The sequence below is a fragment of the Aulonocara stuartgranti genome, assembly GCF_965226115.1.
Source record: "Aulonocara stuartgranti genome assembly, chromosome: 7".
NCBI lineage: Eukaryota > Metazoa > Chordata > Actinopteri > Cichliformes > Cichlidae > Aulonocara > Aulonocara stuartgranti.
The window spans coordinates 2,504,984-2,532,819 of record NC_138945.1 but is presented as its reverse complement, the minus strand read 5'-3'; the positions used below and the strand labels follow the sequence as shown (position 1 = coordinate 2,532,819).

At 43.0% G+C, this 27,836-nt stretch overlaps 3 protein-coding genes across 6 annotated transcripts; 2 read left to right on the top strand and 1 right to left on the bottom strand.

Annotated features, from left to right (window-relative positions):
* Positions 1–42: 42 nt before the first annotated feature.
* On the top strand, positions 43–10,053 carry herpud1 (homocysteine-inducible, endoplasmic reticulum stress-inducible, ubiquitin-like domain member 1). The gene is made up of 8 exons (XM_082542657.1): positions 43–379; positions 1,142–1,219; positions 3,563–3,640; positions 4,360–4,493; positions 5,492–5,602; positions 5,692–6,060; positions 8,202–8,313; positions 8,531–10,053. Exons 1-8 carry the CDS (start codon positions 227–229, stop codon positions 8,702–8,704), a joined length of 1,209 nt encoding a protein of 402 aa, XP_082398783.1. The 5' UTR covers positions 43–226; the 3' UTR covers positions 8,705–10,053.
* Positions 10,054–10,119: 66 nt separating this feature from the next.
* cetp (cholesteryl ester transfer protein, plasma) lies at positions 10,120–24,320 on the top strand. Of its 4 annotated transcripts, none has more exons than XM_082542655.1 (20): positions 10,120–10,613; positions 10,807–10,918; positions 11,132–11,266; positions 11,500–11,793; positions 12,299–12,413; positions 12,493–12,624; positions 14,551–14,621; positions 16,148–16,235; positions 16,308–16,377; positions 16,465–16,525; positions 18,419–18,510; positions 18,661–18,760; positions 19,708–19,787; positions 20,365–20,415; positions 20,489–20,641; positions 20,775–20,842; positions 22,210–22,252; positions 22,624–22,693; positions 23,856–23,941; positions 24,022–24,320. In XM_082542655.1, exons 4-20 carry the CDS (start codon positions 11,652–11,654, stop codon positions 24,097–24,099), a joined length of 1,500 nt encoding a protein of 499 aa, XP_082398781.1. In that variant the 5' UTR covers positions 10,120–10,613; positions 10,807–10,918; positions 11,132–11,266; positions 11,500–11,651; the 3' UTR covers positions 24,100–24,320. The 4 variants fall into 4 exon arrangements, with proteins under 4 accessions (XP_082398781.1, XP_082398779.1, XP_082398780.1 ...); XM_082542653.1 differs by having other exon boundaries at positions 10,120–10,705; XM_082542654.1 differs by having other exon boundaries at positions 10,120–10,918; positions 11,169–11,266.
* Positions 24,321–25,103: 783 nt separating this feature from the next.
* LOC309709746 (uncharacterized protein) lies at positions 25,104–27,440 on the bottom strand. Its single transcript, XM_082538565.1, has 4 exons — positions 26,715–27,440; positions 26,143–26,389; positions 25,674–25,811; positions 25,104–25,554 (listed from the first exon to the last, which is right to left on the bottom strand). The coding sequence occupies exons 1-4, from the start codon at positions 26,900–26,902 to the stop codon at positions 25,285–25,287; spliced, it is 843 nt and encodes a 280-aa protein (XP_082394691.1). The 5' UTR covers positions 26,903–27,440; the 3' UTR covers positions 25,104–25,284.
* Between the last annotated feature and the right edge of the window lie 396 nt (positions 27,441–27,836).

Below are 27,836 nucleotides of genomic sequence, written 5' to 3'. Positions count from 1 at the left end.
CCAATCAGGAGCGGCCACAGTGTGTTTGGAAACAACCTTCCTCCTCTAAAGTCCCGTATGAGGACCAGCGGAGACACTTCTAGAGCCACCCAGGTCACTGCAGTTTCTCTTTGACATAAGACGCACTTTCCCCCGGCTGTTCTTCGTGTTAGGGAGTCCAGCGAGTCACGGAGACATCCTGTTTTTCTAGCTCACACATCGCCATTACAACCGGCAGACGGTAAAAATGGATGCAGGAAATTCTGAACAAAAGGCGATCACTCTCATCATAAAGACGCCCAACCAGGCTCAGGAGGACCGGACCATCGAGGGAGTGAGCCTGCAGTGGACCATAAAGGAGCTGAAAGCGCACCTGTCCGCTGTCTACCCGACCAAACCGGTGAGTTTACACAGAGGGCGGCGGAGCTATTCGCGGCTGTGCTGTGGAATGTGATGAGAGTAAAAAGGAGCTGTCAGCCATTTCCCGGGTCACGCGCGTGTATATGCGCGCGCTCACACGAAACCAGCGCAGCGTGCCTGCGAGTTCCATGAGCGCGAGCTCGCAGTCATGTCATTTTTTTCTGTTTAATTAATAAACTGAACTGTGACTGACACACCTGCAGTGAACACGTGTTTCTGTCTGTCTGTTGTTTTGGTATCTCTCTGTAGTTATGTCTCTGAAATAAGTACAACTTCACGGGAACATTCGTGCTATTCAGACCACATCCAGAGGTGTGTCTTAGGCGGGGGGGGGGACTACACATGTCAAACATCAGTTTTGGACAGGAAGCAGAGACGCAAAGGATCTACGCTTCAGTGGGGTGTAGCCAGGCACAGGCAGTGGACTGAAAAGGTTCAAGTGAGGAGCCAGGTTTCGTCTGTTTACCCAAATGTTGTGGGAACTTGGCCATGTGTTTCTGGTTACGAAATGTTCTCATCAAAATCTTTGTTTTATTGTTTATTCTTTGTTTGATACTAAGAATTATTTTTTTTTACTACAATTAGATATAAGTCTTTGTGATCTACTGCAAACAAATTACTCGACTTTGGCCATATTTCATGGTTTCAGTTTAGTACCTTAAAAAAAACAAGCTCCCCCACCTAACCCAAAGCAGCAAGGAGATCTGATTCGTTACTGACTTTATTCTTGTTTCGTCTCCAGGCTGTGAGTGACCAGAGGCTCATCTACGCTGGCAAACTGCTGCCTGATAACCTGCACATTAATGGACTCTTCATACAGGTGTGTGTGATAGCACGAGCTGTCATGTCAAGTTGTAAATGTCACGAGCTGATTATGTGCCACTATGCTGGTGACAAACTGGTGGAAGAGGGCTGCTCTCACTGCTGCTTGTAGGAGAATAAGGAAGTACACAGTAATTACTGAGACCTGTGAAAGGGCTGTGCCACAAAAACTAGGACAGACTATTTCATGTTTTTTGTTCAAGAATCCCAGTAGAGGCTCATTGCCTGAGAAGGCATGATAGACGTAAGACAATACCAACCGTGCACAAAGGAGCTGTCAGCCATTTATTCTGTAAACCAATCAGCATACAGCTGTAGAAAACCTGCACGCAAGCTTTGGAGCTTCTGCGGCCTTAGTTCTGTGGGCCCGACCCCACTTCCTTTTAAACTAGAAAAACAAAACAAACAAAACTCATCTTACTGTCTGTCAGCGCTGGGAGGAACCACTATAGAAAAGAGTGCAACAGAGGGACAGCTCGGACTGAGAAGGTTGAGCGCTGAGGATGAGATGGTTTGGACACGTTCAGGGGGGACAATAGCAGATCTGTTGGACAAAGGATGATGAAGATGGTGCTGCGAGGTAGGAGGAAAAGAAAAGGACTTCAGTGAGGATTCATGGCTGTAGTGAAGGAGGCCAGGGATAGGGTGAGATGGAGATATAAACTTAAATTTCAGTTGTATACAGCGCTGTAATGAAACAAAATAACTGGACTTTTTTTGTTTGTTTTCTGTAAAAATCATTGATTTGGCGTAGTCTCAGTTTTTTTTCCTCCCATGGTCATCCACAGTTTGAGAACCACTGGCTACTCTGAGTAGACAGAAACCCAGCAGAAGAGCTTCATACCGTACCAGAGCCATGCTTCCCTCACTGTAAGGGTCAAGAGTGCAGGTTTTTTTTTCCTTTCATTTGTCACTGGTTATCAGACACACACACACACACACACACACTGCAGTGAAAGGCCACATGCAAAAAGAAAAAGTCACAACCTGGACACTGTCGTACAAAATGACTTCATTATTTCTGAGAAAAAGATTCCACAGAAGCATCAACAGCACAAACAAGTTGGTTTAGTTCAGTGGCTTAAATGAGCACAGATGAAGGCTAGTAGACCCCTATCATCTGCCTGATATGGCTAGGGATGGGTATCGTTTAGGTTTTATCCAATACCAGTACCAAACCGGTACTTTTGAAATGGTGCCGGTGCTTAAACGGTGCTCGAACCGGTGCTTAAACAATGGAAAACACAAACTTTGTCCTAAAACCTCTCATATTTAGCTGTTTGTAAAAAGATAACAATGTTAGCCTTTTCTGCAGCTTTAGGGCATATATGGTATCACTCTATCAAACAAGAAGACAGCAGCATGTAGCTACGACGGTGTTTGCTAGTTCACCTTACATGCATTAATGTAATAACGTGGTTAGCCTACTCAACGTAAATTACACACGAACAACATGAAGCTACTCACGCAGAGAAGAACGGCTGCTGCTGCTTCATCATCCTCATCATTTCTGCTACACTGGCAGGGCTAGGGGCCAGGACTCTCCTCTTCGGGTTCTTGGGGGATGTTGCTAACTCCGGGTCGATAACAGGCACCACACCCGCAGTAGATGCGCTCGGTGTGAGGTCTCGCAGCAAGCTATCAAATACGGTGCATTTCTCAGCTTTTTAAAAAAACGCTTTGCGTAGCCAGGTGTTTCATCAGATTCGAGGTGTTACCTCCTTTGACAGTATCACAGTATCAGCTTAAAGCACTTGTTGCTGCTGAGTTTGCATCTTTTGCTGTGAAGTACAGCCAGACTTTGACCGCTTCGCCTTGGGCATTTTTAATCAGTAGCTCTGCATAAAAGAACGTACGTACCTGGGCCCGCCTACTATCCTCGGAAACGTAAAATGATTGGCTAGAATCTAAAGTGTATGACATCTCAGGGGGAAAAAAGCACCGAAATAAAGCACCGAAATGTGCGCTGCTTTTCGGTCTGGTTACTACCGTTTATGTCAGAACCGGTGCCATGATGGCACCGGACACCGGTACCAATCCCTAGATATGGCACTAATGGAAGTCACCGTGGCCACGCCCCAAATCGTACGTTCGGGTTCTAAAAAAATTCACGGTCAGTGCAGGCCAAAACATTTTTCAAACCAGGCTGTAAACATGCCTCATAATCAGAGTCTGTGGGATCGACACAGGTGACGTTAAGTGGCCTCCAGAGCTCGTACGTTGGTGTAATTCTGCAGGCTTTGAGGTTCTCAAAGTTTAATCGGGGTTCATTCAGACACAAGTCTGTATGTGTTGGGTGGATGTCACATGTTGTTTAACTGTTTTACCTCCACTTCCACAGACGGACTCAATTCCCACACTGCACCTGGTGTGTGCTGTTAGGAATCCTGCCCAGGGACCTCTGGGAGCCAGACCCAAGGTGAGAACACTTTAGAAGTAACACCCAGTGACTTTTCTCTAACATCAGCACGTTGTTTCGGTCCTCCTGGCTTTATAAAGACCTGCATGTTCACAGCGAAACTCCTGTTGGTGAGGTATTTGAATTCTGAGCTCCTGTAAACAAAGCAGCTGGCTTCATGCCGCCCTCGTGTCCCTACGTTTGCATACAGGCTAGTTTCACACAGCGTCCTTGTGTGCCGTCTGTTACCATCCTTGTGTCTCAGAAATGACACCTGGCTGAGGCAACAGTGTAGTTTGCACTTCAAATGCTTTTCTAAATATTTTGTAAGTTTTGTTGAAGTTTCGAGGATATTTTCAGACTGAGTTAGTTTGGGCTCTGATGATGACAAATTCCAATCAAGAAATCAGTGTGAGGTTTTGTAAGTAACCTCAAGACACTGTGGTAAAGAGCGCTGCAGATGTGCTTCTTCACCTCCGCCCTTATTGTTGCCCCGCTGTGTAGTGGAACTGTTCTGCTTCAGCTGTTATCTACCAGAAGTCAGCCCAGACACTAAAGCTGGCATGCATTAGTATCAGTACACTTCCAAGCCGGAAACAAAGCTGCAGAAACAAAATGTGGTAGATCTGATAACACAGGTCTCAGCAGATGTTTCTTGCTGGGGATTTTTTGTTTGTTTTATTTTGTTTTGGGGGGGTTTGCAGAAAAAAAATGACATCAAACTCTTCTTTCCTTTGCAGACCAAAGAGCCACATTCCTCCAGTCCACAGCCCACACCAGCCCAGACTCCCAGCCCACCAGAGCTGCGGCAGAGGAGGCCGGCCTCCGCAGCTCCAGCACACACACAGACTCCAGTGTGGCCTCCTGCTGCCATGTAAGCAACAAAGGAAGAACTTCAGCTTGTGTGTCAGTGTGCTTTAATCCATCGCAGCAGTGTTTGCACTGTCAGAGAGAATGACCGCTATGCAGCCAAACCACTGAACATTTTTTATTCACCTTTAATACAACGCAGCTATGACTGCTAACTGTACAGTAAGCCATCGCTGACTTCCCTTCTCCACTTCCCCACTGGGGGAATCCCAGTTTCAAAACCAAGTGGCCTTCGGTTAAACTAACCTTTTAAAAGCTGAAGAACAGTCGAATCCTGATCATGTGATTTCTGGATCTTTGTTATTGTTTGTCAGCGACATTCAACAAAAACCCCAAAAGCTGAACTTAAAAATCATCAGTCGTGATAAAGATGCAGAACATGGAAGAAGCCACAGCTTTGCAGGTTGTGCTTTCTGAGGGGCCACTGTTTTCTGTGTCAGGCCGTTTTTAAATTGCAAACATGTAGCTGCTTTTAAGGTGGATTAAGGTATAATTTGTAGTTAATTTCATTTAAGCAGTGCAGAGCACTACCTCTGGAACCAGTATCAAAGATCACTGTTTCAGGAGCTCACAGCAAATATCAAAGTGTTTTGAATTTTCAAAAGTAACCACCAACAAACAGAGATGGTGACTGTAGTTCCTGGAACCAAGAAGACTGAAAATAATCAAGCATAGCTGAAAAATCAGCTGATGTTAGTTGGAGCTCCGCTGACCCCGCTCTACACATACAATTACTAAATCTCATTTTATTCATCGTATTAAAGCTGCTTTAGTCTACAGTTGCTGTGCATCTGCAGGCCGCTTTGCAACCCACCATCGCTCAGTGCCTGCTCTGCTTTGTACCGGCCTCTTTCTGCTGCACTCCACGTATGGGACTGAAGGCAAACACAGTCCCAGCACAGAGATGTTCTCTCGCGTATAAACGACTGCAGATGTCAGAAAATGATTTCTGTTTCCTAAAGAGAAGTGAAGATTAACAGTCTTGTGTCATGTCCCCGGCAGGACTGGAGCTCCTCAGATGACCCAGCCAACCTTTCCCACCTACTCCCTGTACAGCCCCCAGCAGCTGCTGTGGCTCCAGCATGTCTACGCTCGACAGTATTATATGCAATAGTGAGTTCTGCTTCACACACTGAAGGTTTTACACCCACAGCCACGTCTTGTGTTTGTCTGACTACTAATTCTCATTTTCCCATCACCAGCCATGCAGCTTTAGCAGCAGCAGGCAGCATTCCCACAACAGCTCCAACCATTGGCCAGTACCCTCCTGTTCCCGCCCACCAAGTACCCGTCCCTGCCCCGCTAGCTGATCAGAACCCCATCAACAACCTGCCAGCCAATCAGAATCCAGTGCAGGATGGCGCTTTCATCAACCCCGGGGAGGCCAACCAGAACATGCGGATGAACGCGCAGGGCGGAGCCGTTGTGGAGGACGAGGAGGGCATGGAGCGCGATTGGCTGGACTGGTTGTACTCTGCTGCAAGATTCGGGGTCCTGATGATGATCGTGTACTTCAACTCCAACCTGAGCCGCTTCCTGCTGGTGATGGGCACCCTGCTCCTCATGTACCTGTAAGTGTGCAGCTGTGGGTTCAGAGAGCTGCTGTAATCACTAGATTTAAGTCACAGGGGTCAACAAGAGTCTGGTTTTCTGAGTTCTCCCTTTTTAGCGTCTCTTGGTGAATTGCACACCAACACGCCTCGCCCATTTAAAGCCCAGCAGCCTGTCTGAGTCACAGACGGAGTGTGTATACACAGAGCCCCACCTGCAGGACATGGATCCTTTAAACCTGTTACACCAGCAAGGGGAACAAAAAAAGGTCCCTATACAGACCGATATAAGAAATATTATATTTATTTGTCTAGCAGACCTGTACAAATTAGACTCGAGCTGCTGTTAGAGCAGTTTTGGTAACACTTTGGTTACACTTGATATTTAGTGATAGGTACACTAAAATAAGGCAGTAATGTCAGATTTTTAAGATAAGACTTTATTGATCCCAGGACGGGGAAATTTTTTGCGTTAGCTCAGCTCAGGTACAGATATCAGAAGGAAAAATACCAAAAAAGTACAAACAAATTAAAAATAAGTAAGATAATACATGCATGCAACGGTAGCATACACAGTATGTGATTATGAATATGGTTGTGGAAATATGCAAGACATAAACTATATAACATAACTATTCTACCACTGCTACAGAAGACAAATGAATAAGTTAAGCACTGCAGGTGCTTCAGTTACTACTTTCCTGGTAATTTAGTGGAAAAACAAACTATTTCTTTCTATCCCGTACTGTTCAGGGGCAGCCTTATTATAGAGCGGCTTACCCTTTGCCAACTTCTTGGTATTGTGCAGGAAAGGAGACAAATATGAAAATGTAAATATGATCTGAAACCGTCACCTCTCAAAGTAAAATAAACTTTTTCAGTGATTTACTGTTAAAGTGGAAGTGCATTAGAAGTGAAGATGGTAGACCTATGATCTGACAGCAGACACGTTCAGAGTTAAATGAAGTGTCATTTCTTTTTTTAACATTATTGCTCTTTTGGGTCGACGAATATCAGTCATGTTTCTGTCAGTACTCTGCTTCCTCATATGTACTGACTCCTGTCCTAAGTGAGTCTAAACCACTGAATAAAGCCTGAACTTCCTCTTACTGATAAAGCTCAGACCGCAGTACTTCCTCGTGCTGCAGGGCTGCCACACAATCATATTTGCATCTCTCTGTGAAGGAGGGAGTTTCCGGGCTCAGCTGTGTACTGCTGACTTAAAGTCGAGTGATTTCATTAATGATGGCTGCACTGATAGCCTATCGTGACGCATACGAGTTGCTGTTGACATCTATCAGCCGTGTTGGCAGGATGTGCTTCCTTTAAAAAGTTTTTCTTTAAATCTTAAAACTCTGGAAGCTGTTAAAGAAAGGAGCGCTCACCGAAGGCTTCGTTTGAAGGGTTTGCTGCTGCTCGTGCTTTCACTCTTATTTGAGGCTGGAGATCACGCTGTCAGCATCAGCCGTGCTGCCCCCGGCCCACTTCCCTCTTGCTGACCGACGACCTCTACGGCTCAGTTCTGTTTTTGTTTTTTACTTTTAATCATGATGGTAGACTTTAAATCCTCACAAATGAGTTCACAGGTGTCAGCACTCAGCTGAAGGTTGACTGAAAGCATCACCTGCAGTTAGTTTCTAATCACTTCTTAGTTTTTGGAATAAAAGGCTCTAGACGAGCGCTCACGTGTTTTGTTGCCGTGACAACTTTATTAAGTGCTTAAATGTCAGGTGTAATGTCTTCAGCTTCTCATCATAAGCAGAAATCTGATCTGACATTTAGTTTTTCTCAATAAATGACTCATATCGAGTTCTGTGAGATCATGTTTTCGAGCCTTGTGCTGCACCCAGCTGCCCGCTGCTGACCCCTAGTGTTCACTTTCAGATTTATCTAACTGGTGTTTAGGTGGTGCAGCAGTTTTCCTTAACCACAGAGAGCAGAAAATGGGGGGCAAGAAGTTTTTAACCACAGGCCTGAGCTCTTGATCCAGCGTTCTGATGGAGACTAGCGTGCTGAAACCAGGCACTGGCAGCTCTATGTGGGCATCACGGTGCAGGAAGCTCCAACCACGATGTGACGTTACAAACCTTTGGAGCTTCTTTCAGGATTATAGATGGTTAGCTTTTCCTTGTAACCCCTGAATTTCCTGCCTTGTCTTCCAGACACACCGTCGGCTGGTTTCCCTTCAGAAGGAGAGTGCAGGTCCCAGAACCCAACCAGCTGCAGCCCCCCGAGAACCAGCAGAACCAGAACAGGAACCCAAACCTGAATCCAGTAAGAAACTCATCATTTTTCTCTCTTGTTCACTTTTTCCTACATTGATGAAACTCCAGCTAAATGCTGCACACTGAGAAAAGACTGAATGTTTTTGAAATGAGCTAGCAGTGAGACCCGGGTCAGGTCGAGTCGCTAACCTGCACACAGGCCCTGATGTTTGCTGTAGTGGGTGAATTAAATGCTGCAGGCTGATGTGTGACGTGTGTCTCCTCAGGCAGGTGAGCACGCCGACAGACAGCAGGATGAACCAGCAGCTGAAGGATCAGAGGGAACGATGACAGCGGTGTTGGTGCCTCCTCACCGAGTGTCCGTCATGTGGACGGCCTGGGTTTTCTTCAAAACCTTCTTCTCCTCCCTCGTACCCGAGGCCGCTCAGGCTGTGGCCTAACTGAACATCTGGGACGGAGGACTGATTGCAGACAGTTCCCGCTCTTCTGTCATCTCTGGAGATGTTTCTTGAAGCGTGGGTGGAAGGCGTTTACCGAATAATAAATGGATGCAGACGAGCGCTGCACCTCAGTGCTCCGAGTTCCTGTGACTTTGATCTTTCAAGTGAGCGGGAAGCAAACCACACCAGCAAGATCCCCAAGAACTGCCAAAAAATGTGGACAGAATCAAAGATGCAAGACCTGAAAATATATTAATAAATCCTCCAACAGGATCCCAGCCGACCTGACCACAGACATCCACTGCCTGCCACCAGCCCCCCACCCTGATCGTTCCCTCCTTTTGTCCACAAAGTGGCAGCGGGTGCCGATAATCCTCCTGAAAGCTGAAACTGTTGTGCCTAAAACGCTCTTCATGTAACGACGTTTACATCCACATGCCTTCTGATTTAAAATCATGTGCCACGCCGTGGTCGCTGCGTGGCCCGGCTCCGTGAATCAGTATTCGGCTCATCTGAGGACGCGTGGGTGCACGGGTGTCTGTAACACTCAATCGGACTGAAACTTTCGCCTCTTCCAAAAGCGGCTAAACTTATCTTCGCATTGAATTTTTAAAATCAGGGTCCTCAAAATTATATGTATATATAAGGATTTCTGTTATTCATATATTTAGGGACCTTTATTTGCTTCCTTACACTTTTTATAGTTAATCAGAAACAAGCTGAAGGTTTGTCCAAACATCCACATTAACACAAGTGAAAACGACACTTTACTCATGTTATTTTCCCTTTCAGTGAGTGGCAATTGTGACCAAATACAATTTGAAATCCATCTGTAAAACAGTGATGGTGGTGCAGCTTAAAATGTGTTTTGTAATTGTATTGTATGTACACGAAGCACTTTATAACATGTATCTTATGCAAAGAGAGGTTGTGATTTCTATTAATGCCGAGTTGCTTTTACTGTCAGAGACTGGACAAAGTTTCGTTTTAAAGTGTGACTTGATGTGAAACTGAAATTCAGTTCATCAGCTGTGCTTGTTTTGGGTTTTTTCTTTGGTCCTCAGAAGAGAATAAACAGATGTTAATATCATAACAATGCCTCTGAAAAGAAGCAGCTTTTAGCAGAGGTTAAAGGTCACAGCCCTTCCTGTAATCCAGTCTAGTTTGCTTAGCGCTTAAGCCCCGGGTGTTAGCACTCCGGTTCCCTGTGAGGGGACGACGGTCGCTCGTGGGTCACAGTGTGCGATTGGAAATTTCTTTTTTAATCATCTTTCCATTACAAATGGATGAATGCTGTACAGTGAAGTGTGTTTTCCAATAATGGATGCAATAAATATTCTTAACTTTAATGATTCCTTATTTTGTGGATTTGTTTCTTCTGATGTTTGAGTTTGATGACCGCATGTTTAAACATACTGAGGCTCAAGTCCCCCCACTGCATGTGCTGCCTGCAGGCACAGTCACAGTACAAATACATTCAAATTATAGGTTCAGCACAGCAAGCTAACAATTATATTTGCAGGTTGGCTTGATTTGCCGAATGCAAATAATTAATACAAAGTAGAATCCACTAGTTAAAAACAGGCCAATGCAAAGTTTGGCTGCTCTGCCTGCATCCAAGGGGTGTAAGCCTCCTGTTATTAAATGGAATTTTAGTGTATTTCCTTTTGAAATTAAAATGTAATCAGATACAAACACAGGTTATTGCATTAGAAGTCAGAAATAATTATTTAGGTAGTGCAAAATTTCCTGGTAAAGGGAAAAGCGAAGTCAAACCTTTCACCACCAGGGGGCAGTCTTCTTTTTCCATATGGTGTTATTGTAGCTGATGAATAAGTGTCCAGAAAACGCATGTTGTAGCTCTGCCTCCAGAGTTTTCTGCTCCAGCCTCCTCCCTCAGTGTAAACAGGTAACGTGTGGGAATCAAACTGGAGCTGACACGTTACCACAGCAAGCAGCTCATCCACCTGCATGCAGACAGCCACGCTGGATCCTCATGCAGTGAGCTCATGTTCATGTGCTGATAGCAGAAGCACAGAAGATGCGGACTGCTGAGCGACGTTTCTTCATTCATGTAGATGTTTTGCTTGACTTGGTTTCAGAGCTCGGGAGTACCTGCAGTGTGTCCAAACCTTTCAGGAACAGAGCAATAAGCAGCTTCGTGTCACTGGACCAATCATCTGCAGCAGCTGAGAGCGGGCTGCCTTTGTCCAGGTTGGTGAACTTGTGCCTCCCACAGCCTCTCGTTTCTGTCTCACACTCGTGTTTTTAGAGTGGAAGAACCAATCAATAAAGTCAGCTGATGCCATCGCACATAAAACACCCACACTTATTGATTCCTGTTAAGGCCCCAGCTAGATCAGTGCCCCCTTTGTTGTTACGTCCAGGCTCCGTCAGCTGTACCTCCCCTTTCGTCTCCTCTTACAGGGAGCTCCTGTTTCATTGTGACCCTGCATTTATTCAGAAACGCTGGCCCTGAATGTTAGTCCCCTGATGAGAGGAGGAAAGGCTGGAATCAGAGGCTCCGTGTCCTTTTGCTCACTTTTAAGGCGTCTTTGTGGGGTACGTATGCTGGCAGTGTTGCCTTCTGCTTCTTGTTTTGTCCCAGTTTGAAAAGAAAGGGATGCATTCTTTGTCCCGCTGAAGAGCTCAAAACTCCAGAGTCTGTGCTCATACCTGAGGTGATAGGACAGGTTGGACTTTGATCAGTTTACTTTAACGGGGACAGACCTGAGTCAGTGTTTGTCCTTTCAACGAGTCTGAAGCACAAGACTTGTCTTTCTCTGTCAGCACAGATATCAGGAGCACAGTTTTCCATGTTCCTGATGATCCGTTAGTAAAGCCAGAACCGAGGGAACCAGGATTCACCTGCCGTGCTCCGACAGAACCGTCCACAGGGTTAGACACCTCAGCCAGTTCTCAGAGAGGGAAAACCACCTCATGCACGATGCCCGGCAAAGTCCCGCTGCTGCTGCTGCTGTCGTTGCTGTCCTGGTTCGGCACATCCCACTGCTGCCTGCAGGACCCCGCTTCAGCCTACAGATTCACCGGAGCCGTGTGCAGGCTCACCTACCCCGCTGCTGTCGTGTGTGAGTCTTTTTTTCCTGGAATTTATTTGACTCCATTTATTGATTTTATCTAATCATCCACTCAAGCAGCGACTTTCTGGAACCAAAGAGCAGGAACAGAGTGACGATTTTATTCAAACACATACATTCAGTGAAGTTCCCGGATAGTTTTCCCTGTTTGCAGTGAAATAGCAGCAGCAGCTTTAACATGATTTCATTCAGTTGGTCGTCAGGTGAAGTGCACGTCACATCTATCTGCCACAAACCTCAGTCTGGTTGTGTTAAAGTTTCTTTTCTCCTCACTGATGTTTTAGGGTCTTATGAAGTTCATTCATGTGATTATTGCAATTTGGTGCTAATAAAACAAAAAGATTAAAACATTTAAATGGAAAATAAGACTTGTTTTCAGCCAGTTCTGAAAGTTGTACTTAATGGGAAGTATTCACGTCGGCTCATCTGTCAGATTAGGTCACCACAGATCACAACCCTGTGGTGTTTTAGAGCACACGTGCTTTTATCTTTGCAGTGAATGAGAAAACCACTAAAGTGATCGAGGCGGCTTTTCAACACGCCCGATACCCGAGCATGAAGGGGGAGAAGTCCCTGCTCTTCATTGGAAAGGTCATGTACGGCCTGGACAAGTGAGGAGACACACACACACACTATAAACATATATGTGACACCCATGGTGAAAAAGCGTGTCCGTCCTTCACCGTCCAGTTTGGAGATTCACAACCTGTCGATTGGTCAGAGCGCGTTTGAGCTGCATCCAGGTGAAGGCATCGCCATGGAGATAAGCAATGTGTCTGCAGTGTTCAAGGGCAGCATCCAGTATGGATACGGCAGCTGGCTGTGAGTATGTGTGACCGACAGTGACACACACACACACACACACACACACACACACACACACACACACACACACACACACACACACACACACACACCACCATATGATCTGATCTACAGATTCTTAGAGACTACTGCACATCACCTCGCTGAATCATGTTACTGTTTGTCTGATGAGAAGTGTGGATACTGGACTCAGTGATGCTACTGTCAAGTTGTGTTTGGTTGTAGTTTAGCCACATGCTGCACAATTGTTACCTTTAAAACAAGATCAGAGAAGCAACGCTGCTAATTTAAACCATAAAAAATCCAAATCCACGTTCGCATTAGAGAGTGTGGAGCAGGGAAATTATTTTACTGCTATTGTTAAATAATTGTCATCATTACCATTGCATTAATAATATAATCTGGAGTTTATATTGCATTCAGGGGTTAAACAGTGTCTCTTTCAGAAAGACTGAGTTGCAGGCTGACAGGAAGTTGTATGCAGAAGTGAAAGCAGGAAGTTATTTTGAGCAGCAGGCTAAGATGAGGCTTTAACAATGTAACATATAGCTTTAAGAAGGCTTTAAGGTTTTATGCATACAGGTATTAAATTAACTTTGTATTCCAGGTGCAGTTATAACTATTTTATACATATTGCATATCTGTGCTTATTTGAGTTGATGTTCAGGTTCTTTAAAGGTCTTAAGCTTCATCTAGTGAGAGTGTCTAGATGATCCATGCTGAGGGAAAACTAGAACATAGAAGGAATTGCAATACATGCTTACAAAACACTTATATATCAGATCATTTTATATTAAGGTTTTAGTAGAGGTTCTTGGTTAAAACATTTATTTAGTAGAAGACATACACATAGTCTCAGTGAGCCTCTGTCCTGGTGAAAGGTCAGAAGTGCAACAGGTGAATTGAGAAAGAGCATGTGAGGTCGTGACACACACACATGAGTTAGATTTATTTAGAGGAGAGAGAGGTTACTCATGTCTGGCTGTAACTGCAAAAGTGTCTCGGTAAAAGAGGAACCGTTCCTTGTTGTCTCGGCAAGAAAGAGGAACAAGACAAGAACTGAAAGGTAGACAGGAAGGGCCAGCCATGAAAATAGAAGATGATCTTCTGGGTTAAAAGTCTGATCTATGTATAAAATGTATCTGTGACGCATGAAGGGGCGTCAGTAAATCAAACCCTGATGCTATAAAATATCTGTTCATGCTTTGATTAAGTCGAGGACTACTGGCTGTCTGCGTACAGAGTGTCTTCCCACACGTGTGTTCATTAAAATCATTGTTGGACCAAGATCCTCTGGACCATGAGTGGTTTGTACTCTCCCTCCTCAATTTTGAACCTTAACAAGAGCAGCCCTGGTTTTGCTCAAAACAGGTTATAGTTTTAACACGGGTCTCTATGGAGACCGACTTTCTTTCATGCTAATGCTCTTCATACTCCAATGCGCCCAAAACTTCCAATTTAATTTGAATGAATGAGTCTTCACTTTGGAATCAATGATTATTTCTCAGTAATACGACCACAGCAGCGATCTGATGTCATTTCCTCCTGTAGTTTTGTTTTCAGGGCTTTAGAAATGATTCAGTTCAACGATGACTGAAAGTCGAGCAGTTTTTCTTTGTTTGGTGGTTTTTTAAACTTTGACACAGAGTTTAAATGTCAAATAGCAGCAACATGGCTGACTAGCTGGGATAGCTTTGTTGCAGTTTGAGTCTGATGGGAAAACCACTGCACTAATACTTTGTTTTTAGCATAGGTAGATGGACTTTTGTGCATTTTGTGGGTGTTTTTAAACATTTTTTAGTTGAATTACATTATTTTCAGCGACTGGGCGATTACTAATTCTCAGGCAGTGAGGATTAGTAATCCCTCCTGTTTCCTGTGATCTTTGACCTTACTCTCATTTGTATTTTTCTTTTTCTTTAGTGTTAACTTCAGACATTCAGTTGACTTTGAGATTGACTCTCAGATTGATCTTGGAATCAACCCCAAACTTTGTAAGTACATCATGTACCAGTTTGTTTGACCTCTCAACAAGCCACCCCATCAGCAGTCACCGTTCCTGGGTTAGGTTTGTGTTTTGTTCCACATTCATCTTGGTAGTTTTTTCCATTTTTTGATGCTTTACGTTCTAGCTCCATTAATGTATTCAAAGCTTTCAGAATGTATCAGGACTGAACATAAAAACATACAATGATCACATAAAACTCAGTGGATTGTTAAGGTTTAGTAAAACAAAAAAAGGGCATAATGAGAGGTCAGAGGAGAATGGCGAGCCTGCTTTGAACTGACAGGGTGGCAGCAGTTGTTACAAGTTCTAACCACTTGTTCCAACCAAGCTGTGCAGAAGAGCCTCTCTGAACCTGAAGCAGATGTGCTACAGCAGCAGAAGACCACACTGGATGTCTTCCTGTCAGCTAAGAACAGGAAACTGAGGGGACAGTTCATACAGGCTCACCTAAACTAGACAACAGAAGACTGGAGCCTCCATTTCTCCTGCAACATTCAGATGTCAGTGTCAGAATTTGCCATAAACCACATGGATCCATCCTGCCTTGCATCAGGGATTCAGGCTTGTGGTGCTGTTGCTGTAATGGCACATGTAAGTACCCACTGAGCATTGTTACCTGAGTGTTCCTGCTGACCGTGCCCATCACAGTGCAGCCATCCGTTGACGCCTGCTTCCAGAAGGAAAACCATGTCACATCACAAAGCTGAAATAATCGCACATTGGTTTCTTAATAAACATGATGATGACTTCACTCTACGGCCTCCACGGTCACCTGGTCTCAGTCCTGAAGAGCACCTTTGGGATGTGGTGGGATGGGAGATTATCATCTCGGATGTGCAGTAACTGTCCGCATGGACCGAGTGAACGTTTCCAGTACCTTTTTGAAGGTGCTGGCAGTTCTGATGGTGAAAGGAGATCCAGTCTGACACAAGCAGGGTCTACTTTATAACATGTAAGATTATTTCCACTTAAACAAACATGTGTGCCTTTAGTATGGGAAGAAACCCATGAAGGAACAGCAGACGCATGCCCTGGTATCTTGGACGGCTACACCAAAACTAAAAATCTAGCAAAAGGCTGCCCCCTGGTGGTGAAAGTTTTAGTTATTTTTTTTGAAGAGGTTGATTGAGTGAAGTACAAACTCAGTCTAACTGCGCCGCTGCACAAATATTGCAGGGATTTAACGTGTGTCGTTTGTGTTGCAGCTTGTCAGCCTTATGTTTGTTTTCCATTAATACTTTACATCTGTATTGTATTTCACACTGCGTTATTAGTAGCATTTTACTTTTCCTCCACAGAAAACTGCAGTAACTCCCAAGAGCAACCATGTTTGTGTATTTTATAATAATAATAATAATAATAATACAGTGAAAGTTTGATGTCATCATCCACCATCTTAAAATGTGGCTGCTAGTGTAGCATGTGGCGGTCTCTTTTGTTCCAGCTGACACACAATGAAGCATCATATAAACACTGACTAGCTATCCTCTGTCACCTGTGTGTCCCCGTCAGACTGCGGTGATGGAAAGGTAGCAGCAGACACAGCAGACTGTTACTTGAACTTTCACAAGCTGCGTCTGCACCTGCAGGGAGACAAAGAGTAAGTAACAGAAGTGGGAATGAAGCATCTGCATGAATCTCAGTGTCTGACTGTCAACATTTTTGTGGTCAGGCCGAACTGGCTGAAGAAGCTCTTCACCGACTTCATCACACTTACTGTCAAGCTGGTCATCAAGGGACAGGTGAGGGCGACAGAGACAAACCTATGATGTGCACAACAATGATTTTTGAGAAGAATAAAGCAGTGACAGGTGTCTTCTCAAATACAGATCTGTAAGGAAATCAACAAGGCGGCAAATATACTGGCTGACTTCATACAGGACACGGCAGGTACGCGAAGACCTGAAGGAAGTGTTTGAAATCTAGAATTAAAATCACTTTCCTTTCCTTAACCCTTTAAGACCTACCATAGAACCAAGTCCGCCAGAGCTTGTATTATATTTTTACCTGCTGTGGAGCCATTTTTGGGAGCATTTCAAGTTGATATACATCAATACAACAATTATAGCCCAGATTTTAATAATATGCATGCATTAAGTGCATAGTAATTACACAAATTGCAAAAAAGTGCAATAAACTACAAAAAAATTGAAAATTGTTTTTGTTTTTTTAACATATATTTCTAGTTAGAGAAATTTAAGAGGCTTATCCCTCAAAACAAAATAGTTTCCCACCACAGGAAATTTATTTTGAGTGTCTTCATAGTTTTATTTTTGAGATACACCAATTTTTATATACTGCAGGAAAAATGAAAATAAATATTATAATGCAGATTTGCAAAAAAACAGCATGTGCATCAAAATAAACTATTTCCAGCAGTGCAACATGAGTCCTAAGCATCCCAGAAACGACACAGAAAGTCATAAAGTCAAACATAACTTTTAAAAACACCAGTATAGGCTCATGAGGCCCTGATAGTAAAAAAACTACATTTCCGCTAAAATGACGTTACTTCCGGTTTCGGGCAGGTCATGGCGGACATGCAAAAGTTCGCGCTGACGTCTATTCCAACGTAGGAAGTGTTATGAACAGCTGATCGAATCGGCAAAGCTGTTTCTGGAATATTATGTTTTTGTTCCTGCAAGTGGTTTTTATGCAATTTTTGCAAAGCTTTATGTGGAAGGAAACTGTGACCTAGCACAAGCTGATGGCATCAGATGTAAGTACAACTCCTCCGGTTTCATATGCAAAAAAAAATTATTGCGCTAGCTTATGTGGTTGCAGAGCTACAAGGATTTAAAAGTAGCCCGCTCCGACCGGTTTTAAAGGGTTAAGCATCTGTTTCTGCACAAGCTTATTATTGGCACCAAATAATCTCCCATGAATGATGTCTTAGTACATATTTAATAGAAATGCTAAAACATAGTATGACTCTTACTTCTCGGCGGGTGTTTGAGTTGCACGGTGCTCCTGCGGCGGTCTTTTGATTTTGAGGTTTTCAGCTCTTGTTCTTGTTGGATTAAGGTCAGCGTAGAGCTCTTGAGAAAAGCCCGGCTCCTGCTATGTTTGTCGTTTCTTTGTATCGTTTGTCGCTTCCAGCTCGTCATAAACTGACAGTTTTCCAGGACATGTTGGACTACCAATCATGGAGGGCAGTGTGGATGTAAATGTGTGAAACAGCCTGCATACAAATGTTCTCTACTGCCGTGGTGTCTGAAGACTGTGGTCTTAACCTTCTGACTATACAGACAGACGAGGTGCAGTGAGGAATTAGTCCTGTCAAACTGCCTCCTTTTTTATCTGTTTGAAATCGACGCTAAGGGAGTGCACATTAAAATAAGACAGGAAGACGAACTCTTTGAAGCTGAAATTGATGTTTTGCTCCAGAATTCTTCAAAAAATTAGATTTCATTGGATTTTGAACAGATATTTAAGACAATGAAGCAGCTGTGTCTTGATTTTGTACAGCGTCAGTTTTCATGTTATGGATTATTTTTTCTCAGTGGTGGCGAGTCATTGCTCAACTTCTTCTCCTGTCGTCCCTGGTCATACACGCCAAGGAGAATAGACTTCTTTAAGTTATCACTGCACATGTTCAAAGCAACAGAAAGTGGGAAAAATGCTTCACTTTCCACAGTTTCCTATAAATGCGTGCAGGCGTGCCAGCAACACTTCAAAGGAACAACATATGATTGTTTCAGTGAGATACCAGAGAAATCAGGTCTTTGGCCTTTTATGTGATCGACCACTTTTTGAAGTTTTCTATTTTATCCATGTGTGCAGAGCAGTTCCTCACTGATGGAGACATCAGTGTGGACATCGGTATCGCTGCTGCTCCGGTCATCACAGCAAACTACATTGAATCATACCACAAGGTAAATGATGACTTTAGATACATAGTTGAATACACAGCAGTGCTGGATCTCCTTTAAATAGTGTAATGTGCAGTAATTCTTCAGTACTGGAGGACACGTAGGGGTCTAATAATGATCTCGTTGGTCACTGTGGGGCTCCATCTATCCCAGGGACTGACCAAGTACAACAACAAGGTTGCTGTCATCAATGAATCGGTTTTCCAGCCGAGTCACCTGACTGAAGACAGGATGATCTACTTTTGGATTTCAGGTTAGCAGCAGACGCTGTGTTTATCTTGTGTATTTTATTTTCCAGGTAATTTACACCTTTGTGAAGTGAAATTCCACCAGGTACTATAGAAGGCAATGACCACGCTCCCCGTTTCTGTCTTCTCTATCCCCTCACCCCCACCAGTCACAGCAGAGGGGTGGCCCTCTGTGAGCTCGGTCCTCCTGGAGGTTGTTTAAAGGGAGTTCTTCCTCCCCACTGTTGCCAAGTCCTTGTTAATATTGGATCATCCACTTGTTGGGGCTTTACAAGTTTCAGATTAATTTGTAGCTTTGGAAGTCTGCCACAAAAGAAAGAAACATGAAAAACAGCATGTATGTTGGTTAACACATAGACATGCTCAAGACGGCCTGCTGGAGTTCAGTCTGAGCTTCAGAATGGGGCTTGAGTGGCTGTAAACGTGGAGTGTTTTTGGAGCCAGACGAACTGTTGGAGTATTTCAGAAGCTGCTGATCTGCTGGGATTTTCCCACACAAACATCTCTGGGTTCACAGAAAATGGTCTGAAAAAGAAGAATATCCAGAGAGAGGAGCAGCAGAAACTGAAATAAGCCCAAGTTAGAACCAATGGATGTAGAAGAGCGTCTCTGAACCTTAAACCAAAATCAGCAGAAGACTCCTCCAGGTGTCACATCTGTTCAAGAACAGGAAACCGAGGCTTCAAATCACCACACAAGACTGGAACCTGAAATTGGAACATTTCTCCTCAAAGCCGTCAAGTCAAGACACTGAGCCAAAAGAGTGTCGAGGTTATGTAGCTGAAACACTGAAACCAGATAAAGGATGATCAAACTGTGTCCCATCCATGCTCTTTAACATTCACAGGTTTATTTGTACAAAAATAAAATAAAAACAATTTTATTTAAATATATTGAAAAACATTTATTTGTACGTGGAAAGCTATTAATGCAAATGTTGTTTTGGCTGCAGACCAGTTCTTAAACCCGATGCTCAAAGCAGCTCACCAAGATGGCCGCTTTCAGCTGAATGTCTCTGGAGAAGAGCTCACCGTAAGTACTTCAGCCTGACCTAAAAGCTCCAAGTCAGACATTTGTGGTATCTTCTTGCTCGATCTGGGATCAGATGTTTGAACTTGCCTGCTTCCTAATTTCCTATTTCTTGTATGTTTGTCACATTTAAATGTTCAGATCATCAAACAAATTTTTCATTCACCACAGCAAGTCCTCCAGGTCCGGGGCAGCAGACCATATTTTACTGTTGGTATGATGTTCCTTTTCTGAACTACTGCGTTACCTTTACGCCAGATGTAACGGGACACACACCTTACAAAAAGTTTAACTCTGGTCTCGTCGGTCCACAGACGAGCCTTTATGTTCCTTTGCTCAGCAGTGGTTTTCATCTTGGTCTACGCCACCATGCAGGTCCTATTGGAGGAAGACTTTAACTTTGTTTACCCCTTAATAAAAAAACACCTTTATTTAGAAATGTGTTATGTTTATCTAATATTTAAATTTGTGTGATCATCTGAAACATTTAAGTGTGACAAACATACACAAATATGAAGTCAGGAGGGGCAAACACGTTTTCACACCACTGTACATGTTTGAGTCTTGAATATCATTTCAGACGCTCCTCAGGACAAACCTCTCTACTGCCATGCCTGAGCTTATTAGGAAGGTAGGAGTGAAAGCTGCATATAATATATACTTTCTGAGATGGGACGTAAAGCATTTTGTGTTTTTGTGTTCAGTGTCTGCTGGATGCAGCTTCCCCAGAGTTAAGACTGTGGAGTTCATCTGTTCCACATTTGAACAGTTCCACCTCGGGAACCACAGTTTGGGTGCAGGCATCTGGACGGCTCCACTGTGAGGGCCAAGGCACACCAGTACTCTTCTTTCAGACGGTACCAGCTGCCTTTTCCTATACTGAGACAAACTGGGAAACACTTCTAATTCTCAGTATTGACACATTGCGTCTGTGCAATGAATAAGAAAGCCATGAATTACAAAGTCTTGATCTTTGTGTTTGATGTGTAGGACATGGCCGTAGACATCACAACTTCCTATGTTAACAAGAAAGTCCTCCTGCAAGGTCATCCAACAGAGTAAGACTGGTTGACTCATATTTTTGAACACCTTGACTGATGACCCAGTTTGGTCCTGGCGGCAGCTGTGGCCTAACATTTGGCTCTAGAATGCTTTGGTGTACAGAGGAGCTCGTGCATGAGGTGTTTGGTTTCCTCCAAACGTGGTCCTGAGCATGATGGACGAACATCTCCACTTTGGTCTCGTGTGTCCAAAGCACATTGTTCCAGAGATCTTGTGCTCGTGGGTAATTTCTCTGAGCTTTGCACAGTCTGACCTTTGCTGGGACTTCCACTCCTGGAAAGATTGGGCTTTAATTTTCATTTTTTTACATTTTTGCTAAGTGAATATTCAGACAGTGTAATGTGGTTGAATGTGTAACACACTGTGTTTTATACAATGACCCCAATAACAAGTTGGTGATCTTGGTATCAAAACAAACTAGTTCAGAGTCTAGTGTAAAGGCAAAGGTGTTGATCTTAGGCTGCGTTCACACTGCAGGCGAAAGCGCATCAAATCCGATTTTTTTTGACCCTCTGCGACCATCTATCCATCATGGTGTGACAGTGTGAACGGCACAAATCCGATATTTTCAAATCCGATCTGGGTCACTTTCGTATGTGGTGCTGAATCCGATACATATCCGATGTTTTAGAAAGCGACTGCTGTTTGAATGGTCATGTCGCATTAAATCCATCTTTTACGTCACTGACACAAGACAGACGCCAACTATCAGCGCCGGAGAAGACATCGCAAACGCTTCCTGTCCATCCGGTGAAACTGCTGAGAAGACAACGTTGGAGAAACGTGAACATTTTCTTTGTTCTGTATAATCTGCAGCTATCCTTTGAAGCAGCGCTCCTCTCAAACAGCAATGAGGATCATTATTAGGTTATTTACATTATTATGTAAATAACAAAATAACTTACAGCAAAAATTGGGAAACGTAAAGTCCGAAGTCTTTATATTAAGGCCATCAGTCAAACAATGCTGTTGCTCTGGGTCTAAACAGAGCGCGTTGTGTGTGACGTCTTCTTTTGCGCATGCGGCGCTTTGAGCGTTCACACTAGAGCGCGTTTTCTGTCGCATTTTATTTGTAGTGTGAACGAGCAGACAAAAACATCGGATTTGATCAAAAAATCGGAATTGAGCATTAAGACCTGCAGAGTGAACGTAGCCTTAGTCTGTTGCTTGGAGAAAAGATTTAAAAGGAACTCCAAAGGCTCACCTGTGCTGTCTGACTTCTACTTTTACTGTTCTCACCTAAGTGTAAGGATGTAAGTGTTAGACTCTGATATCTGATATAAAACTTATCTGCAGATGTAACTTCGGTCAGTTTGTCCTGTTCGTCTACGCCTGTGTGTGATTGTGATCCTCTTTCATTTAGGATCTCAGCATTCAGAGCTGAGCTGCCGTTACAGGATCAGCAGGTAGGCAGTCAGAGTAATACGAGTGTTTTTAACCTGCTCCATTTCCTTTATTTTGGATATTGTGGTGCGGTTGTGCTAATTTTGTACCTTTGACATCCTTTATAGAGCTGCTGTCAAACAACACGTCAAACTTTATGCTTTAAAAAATTCAATCACTGCTGAAAAAGTAATTTTCATGAATTCACCCTGAAAGCACTACACACGTTAAAGTGTTATTTTAGATGTATGACAAGCTGCACAGATTTGTACATTATTACTGAACTGTTAAGTGTGAATAATTCAGTCTTTCTTCAGATTATTTAATTCCCAGTTAAACTGAACATTTCCATTTCTGGTTAGACTTCATCGGTAACCTTTCCCTTTCTTTCTAGCGACATGATGAAGCACTCGAGTTCCTAAAGGAAGCTGTGGTGAAAGTTGGAACTCCCAAAGTCCTGTCTGGTAAGAAACACAGCGCCTCAGCTCCGTCCTCAAACCTTTCACATTATTATAAAGCTTTCCTAAAGTCTATAAGACTGCATGAGTTTTATCATTACTACGCCTCTCTGCCAGACACTTATGAAAGCACTTGTTGATTTACCATCAAACAGCTGATCCAGTGCTTCAGCTTGAATGATTCTTCAAAGTGAACATAATCACTGCATGTATAAAGGCTCATTTACACCATTTCGCTCTCAAAAACAGGTCAGTAAGTGAAGCTGGATCAGCGTTGACAAAAGTGTAGACTTTCTTTACGAAATTACAGATCTCTGTGTTACAAATACTCCTGTAAAAAGTTTAAGCACTAAATAACTTCTATACTCCAGTAAAAGTAAAACCGTGCAGCCTCAGAAATATAGTTAGAAAGTAAAGAGTAGCGAATTCTACTCACCACTTTTGTAAAAAGGTAACTGAACCTTTTGCTATGTTAATATAATAGGAAACAATATTAGTCCAATCTAAGTTCTAATTGTCACGAAAGCTTCAGTCTGTCATGTCGGACACGTGCAGTGAAGGAGAATTTCATCAAAACAACTATTTTCTGTTGCCTACATTTTTTCAAAGTACTTCTTGGTCCTGTCATTAGTCAGCTGGCATTAATGAATCTAATAGCACAAATCAACCTGGTGACGTAACCTTGTGTACTGACAGAAGATGGTGCTAGACACTTTCTAAAAACTTGAAGCACTTCTTCCTTAACCTCCTAAGACATGAACTCTTCCACGACAGCATTTTTAATTTCTCTTTGCTATTTGGGCTGATTGGGGCCCGATGAATGTAAAAACAAAGAATTACCTGATTTTATTTTTTTACCTGATTTTTGTTTCTAAGAAAAATCAGAGCCACTTATGAGGATATTCGTTTAAATTTTCGATAGAACAGTAGCAGTATAATGTCCTCGTAAGTGGATATCAGGCCCTTGTAGAGCAAAATTGAGTATTTTGGTCTAAATAACCCGAAGTGTGATGTCCACATATGTGGACGCAGGTGCTAGAAGGTTAAATCCAGCTTCACAGCCGGTGTTACATCTGTGTCAGAGAGCGAGAGCAGATGGTGTAAATAAGCCTTTGTACAGTTAGTGTGTCATTTCCACTCTGAAGGATGCTTTTGTGGTTTGTTCCAGTTCTGGGAGTTGAGCTAACCAGGCTTCTGGACAAACAGGGATTGTACCAGTTTGATCTCTTTAACCCTGAGGTGCTTCCCCGGGACGTGAGTCTTCTCCTTCCTCTCTTTCTGCATGTGTTGTATCCCTGCATTCTCACAGCTTCTGCCTCTTATCTCTGCTGCAGGGCTTTGTGGTGATTCAGATGGATTTTGGTTTCCCTCATCACCTTCTGGTCGAGTTTCTCAAGAGGACACTTCAGTAACCTTTAAATGTCCGACCCGAGAGTGTGTTTTAATCTGAAAACTCAGCTAGGACTGATGTGAGTCAGAACATGCTTCTGTCAGTTAGTTGGTGAACATTTTGTTTGTTGTCGTTTGATTAAAATTAAATACCATGTAAAAGCTTCTGCAGGTGATGTACAGTCAGTAAAGATTACCACAATTATTGTGAGACTTTGCCTCACCTGATTGTGTGAGTTATTGAGATCAAGGCGTCCACGTCCACTGTGAACGACCATCCTTGAACAGAGGAGCTGGCTTACACCTGTCTGCACCTATAATCTAGTTTTGAGATCCTCTCCTAGACGCCTTATCGCCCACTCACAGCTTTGACAAATGCCCAGCTGGGACAAGCACATTTACTCAGGGCTTTGATGATGTGGTGTTCTTCTGTTTCCCTGACGGCTGTATCTGTGGGGATGGTGTTCACTCTGTGCTGGAGCGTCCTGTAGCATACGAATGTTTATTTTCACACTGACGTTTGAGACACTGCTCTGATAAACATAATCACAGGAATCTGTTATTCTGTCTGGAAACAGGAGTGGAGGATTTCACGAGGATGAAAATACACAGTTATTAACTGTTTTATATATTTTGTTTGTTTTGTGCCTGTAAAGTTTAGTTTTGCTTTGTGGACAGTCGTTGTTTGAGAGATGCTGTAGAAGGACAGAATACCTGCACCGTGATCCAAGTACACTCGTAAAGGACTGACCCTCAGACAGGAGTTTGGATGTTTTACTAGTGTATGTTTTTGTCATAATCTAATGCCCAAGATTGTTCATTAAAACTCATTCATATGCTGAATAACGTGCTTTGTTGGTTAGCGTTCTCTTATAAAGTTTATTAGTAACTCCTGTCCCCTGGTCTGATAGTAGAAACATTTGTTTGGGCTGTAGCTTCACCTCTTAAAACACAATTTAATGGGATATTCTTTACTGACATCTGAACACAGAAACATGTTTTCAGTGCAAGAAATTCACAGAAGCAGTTTTAGTGAAGCTTTTTTATTCCAGCTTTCAGACAGCAGTCACACAGCCTTGGAATCCTTTACCCACATTTTTTCTTATATCAACTACAACAGAGTTTACGTTTAGTAAACTTATACAAGTATAAAAAAATACTTTATAGGTCAGATTTGTGGGTTTTATTGAGATGTGTTTCTCTCCATTTTAGACCTCTTTCAGCAGAAGGCCATAAGGACGGATGGCCCGTTTCACCATCTCCTGTTCTTTTTCCACCGGTAATCCAGCTGAGATGCGAACCAGCCAGTATTTACCGTCGTAGTATTTCTCTCTATAAGTTGGGTTGATCCGATTCTGCAGAATCACTCTGTACTTCTTGCCATTATGAGCAGAGGTGAATATTCTGGAATAATGGATGGCCTCGTTGATGTAAGGAGTGGAATAAATCCCTCTGCCGTAGGCTTGACCCGGGCCCGGCTGTTAAATAAAAGTGAAACATAATTTACATTTACAGCTACAATTTACTCTGGGCTAACCAGTAACACAGTGCATTATTGTCTCCAATAAAACTAACAGCAGTAATAATAAAATCTAACCTTGTAGAATCCTTCGATGATGCCCTCAGCACCTTCCTTTGACGTCCCGTGGTAGGACACGGGCCACTCCCCCGGCACTGACTGGGTGCTCCGGTACTGGGTTCCGAGCCATGCATTTCCATCATACTTGTCCAGGACCTAAAACATTTTCGTAAAATAAAAAAGTGACTTTAAAAAAACGGAACAGCTTTGCAAAGTTTGGAGCGTTCAGGTGCAAAACTCAGAACAAAACCGTTGATCACCGTTGATGAATAAAGGAGCAAAAGCTATTAAAGCATGTTACTTTCTCCACAGGCGCCAGCGCTGAGGTGAGCTTTACGACTGGTGCTAAACTGGATGAACTGAGGGACTATGTTACTGATTTAGCATTACTGACGAATACTGTGATATATTTGATAATATCGATGATGACTGCCCAGATCTTTTACTGTGTAATGTAGTAGTACTGAAGTCAGTCATCTGTGTTTACCTTGATGGCAAAGCGTTGCCAACCACATGGACGTTCATACACCTCTCCACCTCTGCAATAGGTCTCTGTGTCTCTCAGCCCAGTGAAGTCGAAGTCAAACTTGCGGTCAAAGAATTCATCCTGATCGATGATATAAGTCTTTCCCCCTCTTGTCCTTTCATCAAATGTCAAGCTGGTGAAGCTTTCAGAAAGCTCTCCACCTTGGAGAACACTTTGAATCCTGGCAAAGTTGCTTCTTGACAGTGGGCTGTAAGTTAGCAGAAAAGGATGCAGGTTCAAAGCAGATTAGCTATATCTTCATGTTATCCTCAACAGGCTGCTTTCTGTTATAGAGGTTAACAATCTCTGGGTGAAATCAATCTTTCTTAAATTAAGACTAAAAATCGAGACTCAGGGGTAGTTTAAATTTAATCCAGCATACGATGAACAATGTCGAAATTTGAATTAAAAAATAACAAACACTTAAGGTCCTAAGTCTCTACCTAGACCACTAAATAAAAAGACTAAATACATAAAGATAAAACCTGCATTCAGTTTTGATGACTAACAAGAGTGACATCGATCATATTTACCAGGTTTCATCGCCACCCAAGACCGCAGAAATGAGCTGGTTTGCAGACAGAGTTGATGCTGCGGAACTGGAAGAGGCCAAGCCTTGGAAAGCTACACTGCGTGCTCCGGAATTTTGTTCTGGAACTGAAGTTACTTTTGCATTGCAAATTACACCCAACGCTTCAACTGCTACCTCTCTTTCAATCATCTTGAATTGGTGTCTAAGCTGCAGCTGCTCACTTCTTCCTACAAATGCTCTGGCCTATGTGAAAACAGAGCTTTATAACACCTACTGAGTGATGACGCCATTTCCTTTAAAAAATAAAAAAAGCAGGACATATTTTCCTCGAGACTAACGTCACTTCTCGGAAAGCCTAACGGACACAGCTCGTAACTCGAAGCAAAACCGTGAGAAGCCTCAATGTTGCATCAGGCCGCCATCAGTTAGGCTTTAACTGAAAAAGGTGTTTAGAGTTTAGAAATGTGTTATCATAGAATGTAGAACTGTTGTAGAGACACTGACACTGCCCTCAATATAATAAAGGCTGACTGTCGTGAACTTAGAAATAGAGTACCCCTCCCCCACTTGAGCTGTGAAAGTAAAACAGAGAAGAGTTAATGCTGAGTGGAAATTTTAGGGTGGGGTCTCAACTTTAAAAGTGCCACATCACTGATGCTTTTAGTTCCAGCCCAGCTGTTAGAACTCCCCTAGTTTCTTTTAAAAAAAGGAAAGAATCAGAATCAGAATACTTTATTGATCCCTGGGGGAAATTATTTGTTATTTGTATATGTATATATATATGTGTATATATATATATATATATATATATATACACACACATATATATATATATGTGTGTGTATATATACACTGTTAAGGTTCAAAATTGAGGAGGGAGAGTACAAACCACTCTTGGTCCAGAAGATCTTGGTCAAACAATGATTTTAATGAATACACGCGTGGGAAGACACTCTGTACGCAGACAGCCAGTAGTCCTCGACTTAATCAAAGCATGAACAGATATTTTATAGCATCAGGGTTTGATTTACTGACGCCCCTTCATGCGTCACAGATACATTTTATACATAGATTTATACAAGATGATCTTCTGGCTTTTACCCCAGAAGATCATCTTCTATTT

Bases quoted from the DNA above. Each gene is read 5' to 3' on its own strand.
- cetp (XM_082542655.1), top strand. From the start codon at position 11,652: ATGCCCGGCAAAGTCCCGCTGCTGCTGCTGCTGTCGTTGCTGTCCTGG. The intron at 16,526-18,418 runs GTACGCGAAGAC...CCATGTGTGCAG, and splicing joins CTTCATACAGGACACGGCAG to AGCAGTTCCTCACTGATGGA. The intron at 19,788-20,364 runs GTAAGTACTTCA...ATATCATTTCAG, and splicing joins TCTCTGGAGAAGAGCTCACC to ACGCTCCTCAGGACAAACCT.
- herpud1 (XM_082542657.1), top strand. From the start codon at position 227: ATGGATGCAGGAAATTCTGAACAAAAGGCGATCACTCTCATCATAAAG. The intron at 380-1,141 runs GTGAGTTTACAC...TTTCGTCTCCAG, and splicing joins CTGTCTACCCGACCAAACCG to GCTGTGAGTGACCAGAGGCT. The intron at 5,603-5,691 runs GTGAGTTCTGCT...TCCCATCACCAG, and splicing joins CGACAGTATTATATGCAATA to CCATGCAGCTTTAGCAGCAG.
- LOC309709746 (XM_082538565.1), bottom strand. From the start codon at position 26,902: ATGATTGAAAGAGAGGTAGCAGTTGAAGCGTTGGGTGTAATTTGCAAT. The intron at 26,390-26,714 runs GTAAATATGATC...GCTAACTTACAG, and splicing joins TTGGGTGGCGATGAAACCTG to CCCACTGTCAAGAAGCAACT. The intron at 25,812-26,142 runs GTAAACACAGAT...AAAATGTTTTAG, and splicing joins GGCAACGCTTTGCCATCAAG to GTCCTGGACAAGTATGATGG.